Below are 13,493 nucleotides of genomic sequence, written 5' to 3'. Positions count from 1 at the left end.
ACAGTGCAAGAATTTGTTAGTAATTGGACTCAAACTTTTTGTAACATTTTCTATGCCGCGAATTGTACGGCCGAGCGACCCACACACACGATTAAAAAGCTGCTAATGAAGAAATATCTTGATCAGCAAGCTAGAGTAAGTAAATATCTGATCGGTAAATGGGACAATGTTATAAATTACTTGCTGTTGCGTATTACTACTAACAAGAAAGACGGTTCTGAAAGAGATATTATTAACATATAAACCTGATTCATGATTTAAATTAAATGAGAATCAGTATAAGAAGAAAGAGAAACTTGAGGATTAGAAGGACGAGGTTAAAAGTAAAGAAGAACGGGTTTGGGGGGGGGGGGAATTTTCATGGAGAAATTTCCTAAATTTCTTAAAGGAATAGTTGTCAAGATACATAGCACAAATATATTGGATGTGCTTGTGCAAGGTGTAGTACAAAGGGTGCACGTGCACGGTGTAATCAAAATAAGAAACGAAGTTGGAAGCATAAGGCTTAAGAGCTTAAAACGTATATTTAAGAGATACCGATATAATGGAAACGCAAATGGAATATTCTGCGTTAATAGAAACAGAATTGGATGGTCAGAACGCGGAAAACAGGAAAGTAAAGTTTGGAGATATGGAGGAGTTAGAAAAATACCCAAAAATGAATGTATATATAATTTAAAAAGGGAGGCAGTGGATGTTGAACGGAGACTATTAAGGAATTTTGTAATAGCCGTGTAAAAAGAAGAGAAGAAATTCAGAACCAGAATATGAATAAATGTCCTAGGTTTGTTTTGGTGTTAGTTAATGTTGTAAATAAAAGTACATAGTTGGTTCGTACAGGAGATACAGAATGTCGGTTTAAAGGATTCTTAAGCAAAATTATTCTTGATATTTAGTTATAACAATTCCTTGCACCTGAACTTGAACGATATTCTTCAGATATATCCTTTTGGTTTTGGTAAAAGTACTACGTTTCGCTCATCAAGAATCTCAATCAAGACCATGTACCGTCTTTTCTATATACGCGTGATATAAGAAATAACTACAATTGGTGGAAACATAACCCCAGGTTATAAGTAACATCAGTTTGTTGTTAACGTACCCATTTTTCGTACGGGACACCTGGGTTCTATTCCTGGTGGGAGCTCATCGTGGTTCGGATCCCACGTCAAGCTGTATGTTGACGTCTCATATAGCCTCACTCCTGAAAAAAAAACAATAAAATATAATCAGCCAATTATCAGTATGTCAATACTTGTACTTTCTACGGAGTTATGACTCAAAAATTCCTCGAAGAAAAAGTAGCTGAAATGGGTGAATTTTTAATCCTCCCGGTGTCGGTTAATGCGTTTTTATTTTTCATCCCACTCGTTTTCCAAATAAAATGAAGGGCCAGTTACATCACCTATATTTTCGATAAGTGTTCAATTCTTCGTAATACATCTGAAAACCTGCTAGATTGGCTTTGTGATACACTATTATATTTAACAAATTAGTGTGAAATCCTATAGTACTATAGATATTTACTATAGCTATTTAAAATATGCAGAGTGGCGTAGCCAGGCTTTCATTTCGGGGTGGATTCGGGATCCTCCCCCGGAAAGTTTCCGGCAATGGGGAAACTTAGACGCAATTTTAAGGTTTCTTTTAACAACTTGAAAATTTTCGGTGGTCCGGTGGTCCTCAGTGTTTGGTAATGTGGGGGACGGAAAAAGTAAGTTTATATTTTATTTTAATAACTTGACAAAATTTCGGGGAATCACTAAAACAAGTAGTATTAAGACTATATCCTTTTCAGATATGATATTCCGTCGAACGGGACAATGCCGATACACTTTTTTGGATAAAAATTTATGTAACTTCAAAATGATTACAGCTGGAATTGCAAAGAAAATTATTTTATGTATGGACAACTCCAAAAGTGTATTACCACCTGCAATTTTCCTTTTCCTACAATAGCAGGCAATCCAAAAAACAGAGTTGTTGGAGTGGTTGAGAATTAGAAAGGCGTTGAACCAAACCTCAATTTTGTTACAAATATAGCAGTGTGGCAAATTGCAAATAAGAGAATAAAATAAATTGTTAAGAATGGCGATTTTATTCTCGTGAGGACAATGAGTGACATAAAAAGTTTCTAAATGATCTTACTTAAGCAGTTCAAACAAAACGAATGGTAAGAAATAGATATCAGAGGAAAGTAGTTTCTCTAATTTTTCCCAGAAAAAAAATCTCGTAAATATTAAAAATGTTACATAATGTAAAGCTTAATATAAAAGCCTAAGAGCACAAAACAAACATCCACACAAGACGGAAAGAGAGACAAACAGAAAATAAGGGTGTAGCAGACTTCCGGACCTCCCATGCAAGATAGAGAGATGGGACCCAATTTGTAAAACCTAATAATTGTATAATAATAATAATAATAATAATAATAATTATTATTATTATTATTATTATTATTATTATTATTATTGAAAACCAATTCCCTTTTCAAAATCTCTGACTCTATAGCTAAGAGTATGTCTGCATATAACGGTCATGTGTGCAGTTTTTGTCAATGAGTGCTCCCAAAGGCAAAAAAGGATGGAAATCTCCAAGAGAGACAGGAACAAAAACACTTTCTTAACACAAATTCTAGGTCAAAGTTCGAAGCATCTGGTTCGTAAATAGGAAAGTTCTGGCGGCTAAGAAGTTACAGTATATAATAATGCAAATTTGCAATTGGATTTATTTACACTGCAATTTGTGGTCATAAAGAAATTGTCATTAGAAGGCATTATTGTAAAAAATAAGTTTTATTTCTTCATCCATTGCAAGTCTTAGCGGCCCCCCTATACCTCACCACCCGAATATCGATATCAAAAATTTAGGATGTTGATATATCGATGTCGATATACCGACATATCGCACAGGCCTAGATCCAAGAAATTATGCAATAATAATAATAATAATAATAATAATAATAATAATAATAATAATAATAATAATAATAATAATAATAATAATAATAATAATAATAATAATAATATCAAAAATAATCTTATGAACATCTATTTACTGTACATTCAGATGCTAAAGTGAAACTGAGAGACATAGTAGTGCTCCTTCTGTCTAGCACAGGCTAATGCAACAGCAGGATCACATCATCAGCGGAAACAGTATCCATGTCCCCTTGTTCTGGCCAAAAAAGACATAGTACCAATTCATACTTTTGCGAACGAATCATAAAAATAATCAACTAATTGAATTACTTGGCCAACAAAATGCTTCACTGATTCCTTTTCTAACAAGGCAGGGTACCCCGGTGTAATACACCGATTGTGATAAGATTGCACTGACATAGAGAATATCGAAAAAGAAACGACACAATTTTATATCGGCCAACAAGTGCATTGAAAGGGTCAAATAGGGGCATAAAAATTAGGTCAAACTGAGATTATGTGGAATGTAGGGAGAACGAGAAGAGATATCAAAAAAGGTTAAATGTACGAAATACTACCCATAGTCGAAGGAAGGCTATGAGGTAAACACACCAATACGAAGAAAGCAGAACGTCCAGAGATGGATCAAGCACGTGTACAACATTGTCACAGTGTGTTACGGAAATGAGTGAAAATGGTGGTAAGGAGCAGGAAGAAAGAAATGAAAACAGAAAATATGTGTTTTTGCTTTGGGTGCATATGTCGCCCGTATCCGAAAGAGACGCATATTCATCTCAATGTACGAAGATGGGAGAACAAGCAGGAAGGATGCGAACGCCGTTCGTCTAGCCAGTGAGTAGTACTGCGCAATGGGTAGCATATATCGCGTAATGAGAACAAAAATGCTGCAATGCAGAATGTAATAGCAGGTGGTCCACATATGTAAGATAAATAGCAACAGTAATATCAGTACCACTCATGAGTATCAACATTATATCATTAGGAAAACGCATGTACAAAATAACAGTAATAGTATTTTTTCTTTTTGTATTACCACTGCCTACACAGATTTTCGCTTCCAACATCCATCGCGATACATGCAACCCACTGCGCAGGACTGTCTCGTTGGCTATCTATACGAACGGCGTCTGCTTCCTTCCTGCGTGTTCTCCCATCTTCGTGCATTGAGATGAATATGCGTCTTTTTCGCATACGGGCGACATATGCACCCAAAGCGAAAACACGTATTTTCTGTTTTCGTTTCTTCTTCTTGTTAATTGCCACGCTTTTTACTCATTTCTGTAACACATTGCGACAATGTTGTACACGTTATTGGTCTATTTCTGGATGTTCTGCTTTCTTTACATGGGTGTGTTCTACTTCATTGCCTTGCATCGACTATGGATAGTATTTCGTACATTTAACTTTCTCCCATATCTCTTCTCGCTCTCCCTAATTTCACATAGTCTCGTTTTGATCCCATTTTTATGTCCCTATTTCACCCTTTCAGTGCGTTTGTTGGCCGATATAAAAATAAATACGAGTCGCTTCTCTTTCAATGCTCTCTATGTCTGTGCAATATTATCACAATCGGCGTGTTACACCAGAGTACCCTGCCTTGTGAGTATTTAACCAATAACCACTGCTCAACTTTAATTGCAGTACGATTTTCATATTCATCATCACTCACTGCAGCATCTGAGTTATCAGATGACGTTGAGTCCTGTAACATGGTATATCAATCTTTTTGATCCGATGTACCATGAGACGTAGAAGATACCGTTATATCATCAATAGTATCTCCAACAATCTTCCCAGATTCCACAGATACTCTCTGACGTTTTGAATAACTTGATACTTTCCTTTTTAGTTCCTGTCTCCCTCATATTTTTCAGCATTTCTACAACAGAAGAAACTTTTCTGGACACATCACCGGCATTAGTACCGTACCGGTATCGCTGAATGGTAGTATTTGAAACACCCTCCCAGGGTTGAAGGTACGATACCTGAGTGTGTTCCCAGCTGTTAAGTTTTGGAACATGTTTATTTCACACTTTGACCTTAATGTTTCAGAAGTTTGGGGGAAATATGTTTATGGAAGCCAGATGTTCTTATAACTTCCATAGTCTTCGATTCCAGTAGGGCTTCTCTCCATTTACGTTTTAGTGGGCCGTACACTGCAATACTTTATTATTGTTCAGGATTGCCCCATTCCGATAACATTTTGCCTCCCTTTTTAGACAATACAGACCACTGCAATAATAGTTGCAGATAGCGACACTGATACATTTCCTACAATTATCTGCCTGGAAAATATTTCTAAATTTCATTTGTCAAAAAGTACAAACCTCTTAAATTGACCCACGAAAAATGACGAAAATAGGCTTGTGAAAATTTTTTTGGGCAAAGTGGGGCTAAAAATACACAATGTAAGGACTATGTTAACTTGTTAAATATCTGCAGAACTCATATATACTTTTAATTTACAGATTTATTGCATATTTTACACTCAGGGTAAAAATGAAAACTTTTTCCCTTTTTGTTCAGGTTTATCCCGTGGGTTCAGTATTGCCCTGGATTCTGGTCCGAAGTTGATGGGAGGGATTTCTGGAGGGAATTTTCCCGATATTCTCCCAGTTTTCCGTGTCCAAGTACGTTAGGGGCCCCAGCACCTCTGGCAAGCTTGTTTTATGCTGAAGAGAATGAACTATAAACCATGACTTTCCAATGAACAGTGTTGATACAATAGCTGTTTCACTGCGAGTCTACGATTTTCTTTATACTAACAGGGTTAATAGGGCCCCAAGGACTTACTCCATTGTCCATGGCACCTAATTTTTTGTGCATGAACATATCTTTGTTATGTTTATCAAGTCCAGTTGACAGGTTTATGTTCTTTCCTTGTTAGTATCTGAATAGGCTGAGTTGCACCAGGAGATTTTTTGAACAACTTTCTTACCTTTTATTCGTTTTGCAACTTAAGTACAATCTGAAACTTATATAATACTTAGAGTTTATCTTGTTTTTCAATGCTGTCATTAATAGTAATTGCGAATAACTTACCAAAAAAAACTAGAATTCTATATAAAAAAAGTAAAACATTTACTATATTTAATTTATTAAGGGTTTTATTGTACAAAAATATACATATCATTTCATATATCGTATTCAGATGGATACAAGCAGCTTCTTTTAAAAATCTAGAATAGAAAAGATATATTGATACTGTTTGTTTAAACATTAAATTGTTTATACATTAAATTCAGTATCTCGATTTAAATAGATAGACGAGGAGCGACTGAAAAGTTTTGAGCCTAACACACACACAAAAAAAAAAAAAAAAAAATTAACTACAATAGAAAAAGTCTGTTTCATAATAGTACAACCTTTATCAGTGACATCAACCAATTATACGATTCTAAAGAATTTATTTTGTCTTAGGTCCTTGAAGTGAGTCAGATATAAGAAGTTGGGAAAATAAAAAAAAAAAATCGAATGCAGAACAGCTACAAAGTATCTGCAGTTGAAAACAATGTCAAGAGTCCAATATCCATCAGAATATGGTCAATTCATTAGATGAATCTGGTCCTTTATATGGCACTATCGATAGACCAATACAAGAAGTCAAGCACGGCAGAAAGACTGTCGAGGATGAAATGAGTTCAGACAGACTCCCAACGAAATCATTGCCTTCATACTTGATATGCTAATGCAAGACGAGCGATTGTCAACATTTGTCACATAGCAGAGGTTGGGCGTATTACAGGAGCGAGCAGATCACATTCTGAAAACGAGCTTGGTTTATTAGAGGTTTCTGCTCAATGTGCCCCAAAGCTGACTCTTGAACAAAAGAGCACTCGGTACACCACGTCATTAAACAACTTGAAACTGTTTGAATATGATGTGAAAAATGTTGTCCCAATTCACCCCTACGAACCCTTTAATTGGCAAGCATTGTTAGCATTACATTTAAAATATTTAGTTTGCTTTTATGGTTGAACCATGTCTTCCTGATCATAATTTCGTGATTTTTAAAGTATGTTTGTACGTTGGTTACAAAATACAGGATGTTTATTTCAAGCCAACATTGCCATAAAATAGGTTTTACGTGTAGCTGCTGAACAGTGTACTCTCAGTAATTAGCAATAGTTTGGTTGAAATATTTTCCTACAGGGCAAGAAACCACAAATAAAAAATAAAAAGAGAACTTTTACGGAACGCAGGAGATAAAGCTTCTACAATACTAAATTTGACTATCCCCTGTTGACGAAGATTAGAAGTATCTAAAGAAGCGACTCACAAATCATGCATAAGAATATTGTATGAAAGCAATAATGCCAATTAAATTATCACTGGAGTTATAATTCGTACGGATAACGCAATAGAATGTGATGTTGCTTGAGAGCAACAGCGTCAAATAAAGGGTTAAGCTTATCAGGATCAGCCTGAAATCAAACAACAGTCCAAACAGTGGAACAATTCTTCATTCTCCCCGACAAAAAATCAAAAGTCACCCCTTCCGTTGGCAAGGTAATGACATCAGTTTTGAGGGTTTCCAAGGTATGAAGGTGTGATATTATCTTCAATGGGTGATACTGTCCTAGAAACATCACATCACGATAGTATTATGCTGACCTAGTGAGAAAACTCAGAGTTCAAATTCAAGATAAAAGTCACACTGACAAGATAAGTTCTCTACCACTACAAGACTTGTCCAAGCCACTTCGCGGCAGTTGCCATAGGCAAGTATCTATGAATGCAGGTTTGAGCCCGTTCCTCATCTACACGATTCGCCAGATTAGGCCCCCCTCAGTCTTCAGTTTGTTCCCGAATCTAAACAAGGCTCTGATTGGACGACTTTTGTTTTGCAAGTTATATTGGTGTCATTACAGTTATGGAGGAGTTCTTGTAGTCACAGCCTAAAGATTGTTTTCTACTATGATAACGACACTTCAGTACAGCTGGAGCAAGTGTGGTGGCGTACAACGGGAAAGTCTTTATCAAATCTGTACTTCTTACAGTTTCCTGAAGGCTCCAAACTTTTTAGTCACCCCTCGTAGTAATATCTCACACTACATTTTCTTTCCTTTCAATATATATGTGAAGATCTGCTATAACTATAGTGAAAGATCATTTAAAGAACTATACACACACACACACACACACACACACACATATATATATATATATATATATATATATATATATATATATATAAGTTGTTCTTTAAATGATCTTTCACTATACTTATAGCAGATCTTCATTTTATACAGAAATTTTTATACATATTGAACCCAGAGAGGCCTTTTCTGTAAAAGCTAGAACATTTCATGTCACATTTATGCAAATGGTACAAATTACGGTCTGGGAATGCTTTTGTTTAATAAAACTCTTCCTAAATTTATTATCTGTGGTAGAGACAAGGGATACGTCTATGGTTACTAAAAGATAAATAGAAGTACTGGAGGAGATACGAACCCGTAGGGTCCACAACTGAAAAGGAGTGAAGCAAAAAAAATTGAGGGCGATGGAGATGTGGACAGAACAGCTGGAAGTACAGGGTGGTCCGGAAGTGGGTGTACCTCTAATTGATGTTTTCTGGCGGTTTTAGGTTTTACCCACATTTGTTTGGTAACACTGCTTGGCATTGTCTGGCAACATTGCTATCCATGTCCATTTGTTTTCTGCCGTGTTCTGCTTGGTAACAGAATCAGACGTTTCCTGGCCGCTGGATTGGAAGAGATTGTGCATCTTCACCAGCTCCCATTGCCTGGCCTCCAAGAAGTCCCGATCTGACGACACCAGACAATGCTCTCTGTGGTTTCATAAAGCAACAAGTAAGAAACACTCGATATCACACAACGCAGAAATTACGAGCAGCTGTGGAACACGCCTTCACCCCCGTGACTCCGGAGTATCTCCGCAAAACATCTGCGAGAACTTAACACAGAATTCAGCTGTGTTAGGACATGGATGGTAATCATACCGATGTTTATGGCTCTTAAGACTTCAAGGTAACTGTGCATAGACATTCTACCATAACTAACAGTATACTGTTGAAACTAAAGGGGTACGCCCACTTCCGGACCACCCTGTATATCATTAAGAGTTTCGACAAGAACAATAAGTTGCTTAAAGAGACTAGTTATAGTCAAAGACTTGCCTTATGAGCGTCTATAATGAGTAAGAAAACATTTTACCACTTTGTACGAAAAAAGAAAATAAAAAATGTCGTCCATCCGAAAAAAAAAAAATACTTATTATAAGAATATGCACTTCTTAAAGTAACTCCTGTTTGCTTGAACACCAAATTCAACTAAGAATAAATATGGTGAATTCTTTTGGGGTAATTCATATAAAAGAAAATGGTCTCCACTACTAACTATTTAATAATAATAACAATACTAATAATCTTAGAGAAAATATGTTTCCCCAGAATATTGAAACCACATTATCTTTTCCCGCTATTGTGCTTGCAATATCTTTCAAAATATTCTAATGATGAGAACATTAAAATGTGCTAAAGGTGACATCAAGATTTGCCTTTTCAAGATTGGCCCAATAACCTCTGGCAATGAAATTTATATAAGGAAGATCAACAGGAAGTATAGGCGAATCTTCAGTCCAATAGTTGCCTTTCAATATTCGCTTAATGGGGAACTACGTTGGAAATGCTCACAAGGAATAACACAAAAATTTGAATTTATTAATATAAGAATATTGTGCATATCAAAACAATGTAACGACTAGGTACACTTAACATCAAACTATGATGAAATTATACAAAAAGATTACAAAATTCATAGTTCTAAAACAAAGTTGCCGTAAATCATAAAAGACACACCAAAAATCCTAATCCTATAAATTAACTACAATGAGACATTACATTAACGTATTACATTATTCCAATTTCTTGCGATTATAGCGTTCTTATAAGCTTCAAAATACATTGACTAAGGTGACATCACTTTGCTTTCTTCGATTTGACGACATGCCCATAGGAAGTTGATACACTGTTATTTCATTCTATGATTCAGAAGATCTATAAATATGCATTCCTTGCAGATTTATAATGTTCAATTGTGCATTCCCTGATTCCTTGTTAATTTAGGTATGCCATGCTTCATCCCAATTAGAAGTTGTGTATGTACCGTATTATTACCTTACAGGATTTTCCATAATTAGTTTTTACATTGCATTTTTTCTCATTTCTCATATGTAGTTATCTAACTACATATTATTAAAATTTCTGCATCTTCTCTATTTTCTAATATTCTCATTCTCGTAAGAAATTTCTATTCTCATAAAAATAAAAATGGACATACTGGCGTATTTATTTGCTATTCTAAAGATCTCATTTAAAAAAAAAAAGAGATCATATGCGAAGTACGTATGTTCCATTTGTCATACACAATATTCTATTTACATAACCTATTACAAGATACAAAACTATTTCCTACAAGTAAAGATACAAACCTATTCTCTAAATGTACCACAGAAATACTAGTGTAATTATTTCTCCATAGTGTGCAGAGCAAATAAATTATTTGGTTTAAAAAATATAAATTTACAGCTTAAATATTTCGGATTGTCTCGACCTTTACTACAGAGTAACTCATTTATCTAAGAGACCTTCTCTATATTGTGGCTATATTTATATATTACTTTTTATAAAATGAGATCGTGAAATATAAATTCGTTGCTTCCTTACGCTCGTAAGGCTTTATTTGGCTCATCATTATAGTTTCCACTCACTGGTGACAAACTACCATAGTCTTGTATCGTCAGAAACAGAAGTTTCCTCTTTTTGTTTAATTCATTGTTCGTTGTTCCACTTCTTCCAAACAGTTCAGATCGTAACAGCTATTATGTGGTTCCACAACGGGACATGGTTGCACACAACGTACAGCTTGACGGAAAGCGCTCCACGGCTGCATTTGATGAAGGCAAACTGTTCCACCTCCACGATGTAATTGCGTTTCCTGAAACACGTTATAATAATTCATATATAAGTACTGTTCCACAATATTCAATTTGTAACAAGTGTTACTAGACTGAAATACATTAATTGAACTGTCTAAAGCCGGCCGAACTTTTTTTTTTTTTTTTTTTTTTGTGCTGTGGAAAATTGGCCCTTCTGGAAACAATGAGAGCCTGAGATGTGCTGCTGTTAGTGTGAAATGGGATTCACGTGACTCATGTTGCATCAACTTGTACTCTTAGTTTGGCGTAACATAAGGTTCGGTGTAAAGTACGCGAAACGGTAATGATTCCATGTTTAAACTTAAAAATCGGCAACAATGCAGTTAGTGCACTTTGATCTTACACAGCTCAAATAATAAGAGTATCACTGAGTATAATTATTACTTGTTCTCGTGTTTTACGTAGATATGAAATAACAAAAGCAAATCATTTTTATATACAGGATGATTCAGAAAACGGGAAATTTTGAGAATGAAATAATTTCATGAAAACAAATGTTTAAAAAGATACGTCTATTGTTTCATTTAATAGTAAAAATAATGCCATTTTAGAATACATGCAGTACAATTTATTTGTTGAAGATGACACCTTGCAAGTGAGCTCCTCTACACAAACATTCCTGCAGTCTCTTCGTTACATTGTTCATGGTTTGGCGTAACATCTCAACTGGAATTTCGGCAATTGCCTCTCGGATTTTGGTTTTCAATTCTTCCATGGTATAGCAGATCGACTAAGGAACACTTTGTTTTTAAGATGACCCCACAAAAAGAAATCACAAATCAGGGGATCTGGGAAGTTATTGAATATCACCATTTTTCGAAATTACACGTTCTCCAAACAATTGGCCATCGATATTCGTGCTTTGTGGGACGTTGATCCATCTTGTTGCAACCAGGCTGTGTCAATAATGTGTGCAGCTCCTCCGTGGCTAAGCGGTTAGCGTACGCGCCTTTGGCTTGGGAGACCCGGTTTCGATTCCCGGCGGGAGCTCATGTGGTTCGGATTCCACGTTAATCAGTAGGTCCCGTTTCATATAGCCTCGCTGATGAACGGGGCGTTAAACCCAAAATCAACTCAACTCAATATTATGTGGAAATCTCTGTAGTTGTTACACAACGAAGGTTTCAAACATGGCGACGTAACGATTCAATATGACTGTGATCGCATGACTATTCTCGTCCTCAAATAATAATAATAATAATAATAATAATAATAATAATAATAATAATAATAATAATAATAATAATAATAATAATAATAATAAGGGCCCATCACACCATATGATGACATAGCACACCACATAGTAACTTTGTTGCTGTGCAATGGACGCTGATGTAGCTCCATAGGACGGTCTTGTATCCAATATCTAAAATTTTGATCGCGCTTTGATTGCGAAAGCACGTTGGGCACTATCCCAAGCATTCATAACTAAATGGCAGGGTGTCGTTGACAGGCTGGTGTACGTTATTCAAGTGTTACCAACACAACTTTCAAAATTTCCCGTTTCTTTGAATCACTCTGTAATATTTATTTTTGGCAGCAGATCGTGTCAAGTTACTACTGTTTCCATGAGAGCCAAGTTCCCTCAGCAGGTAAACGTAGTTAGCTTGGTGTGATTTCAAACAGCTCAATCCATCTTTTCATCTCCTATGTACACTCATGTCCAAAATTATTGTCGCATGTCTATAAAAATGTTGTTGTAGGAATATAATTTGATAACGAATTCGCCCGGTATTTCTTATAATGTCAGTATGTGTACACAGAGAAAAATCCTTTCTCCGGACAGCGGTATATTGTACAAACATACGGTATCCTCTTGCTTACTATAGAAATCAGTACGGAGCATACGTTATCCGTATGCAATATAGGCACTGCCCTTAGATGTTATATCATGCCGTTGCAGGATGTCTGACATCTAACAGTTTTCCGTATATCACATGCTTATACTTATGTTACCTTCGCCAGCTATATGTTATATACGTCCATTTGTATGAGAGATCCTGACCGCCTATATTGTTTCATATGGAAAGTACGTATAAATGGAACACTTATACGGAAAGTATTATAAAACATGCGGTTTCAGTTATACGTCTGTTGTACGTTAAGTCCAAAAACTACAGGAATTACGCATGTAACCTATCTTTTTAAGTACGCCACCTACAATTTTTTTTCTCAGTGTATAATCGGCAGACATGTGTGTGGCAAATTTCATATCAAAAGAGCAATAAATAAGAACAATAAAACGAAAATAAAACTTTTTTGTTCATTTAGCAACATTTTTTTTTTTTTTACTCGTTCTAATTTTCGTATTTATAATTCTTTTCCTATGAAATTTACCACAAATATACATTTCCGGATTTTAAAAGTACCATGCAAAATCAATATCAAATTATATTCTTACAAGAAGACAGTTATGGATATGCGACAATCATTTTGGACATGAGTGTACCTACATGATCGGCGTTTATATTTTGCAGTGGTAAGAGAGTAGAAACGAAAGAAATTTAGAAAAGAAATAAGAAAGAAACAGCGATAACTATTTATATTAATCGATTGGTTAATAGTATATCTCTTATTATTATTTATTAC

The 13,493-nt window shown here is 35.4% G+C and overlaps 1 protein-coding gene across 1 annotated transcript in view; it reads right to left on the bottom strand.

Moving 5' to 3' along the window:
• Positions 1 to 6,193: 6,193 nt before the first annotated feature.
• DNaseII (deoxyribonuclease II) overlaps positions 6,194 to 13,493 on the bottom strand; it is a 151,511-nt gene continuing 144,211 nt past the window's right edge. The window contains exon 7 of the mRNA XM_081764801.1: positions 6,194 to 10,903. Within this exon, the coding sequence (XP_081620927.1) occupies positions 10,733 to 10,903 (171 nt within the window). The 3' untranslated portion in view covers positions 6,194 to 10,732. The remainder of the gene's footprint in view (positions 10,904 to 13,493) is intronic.

Source organism: Thermobia domestica, chromosome 7, assembly GCF_964235325.1.
Source record: "Thermobia domestica chromosome 7, izTheDome1.hap1.1, whole genome shotgun sequence".
Taxonomy (NCBI): Eukaryota; Metazoa; Arthropoda; class Insecta; order Zygentoma; family Lepismatidae; genus Thermobia; species Thermobia domestica.
Note: the sequence above shows the minus strand (reverse complement) of the source record. Positions and strands in the feature narration are given on the sequence as shown.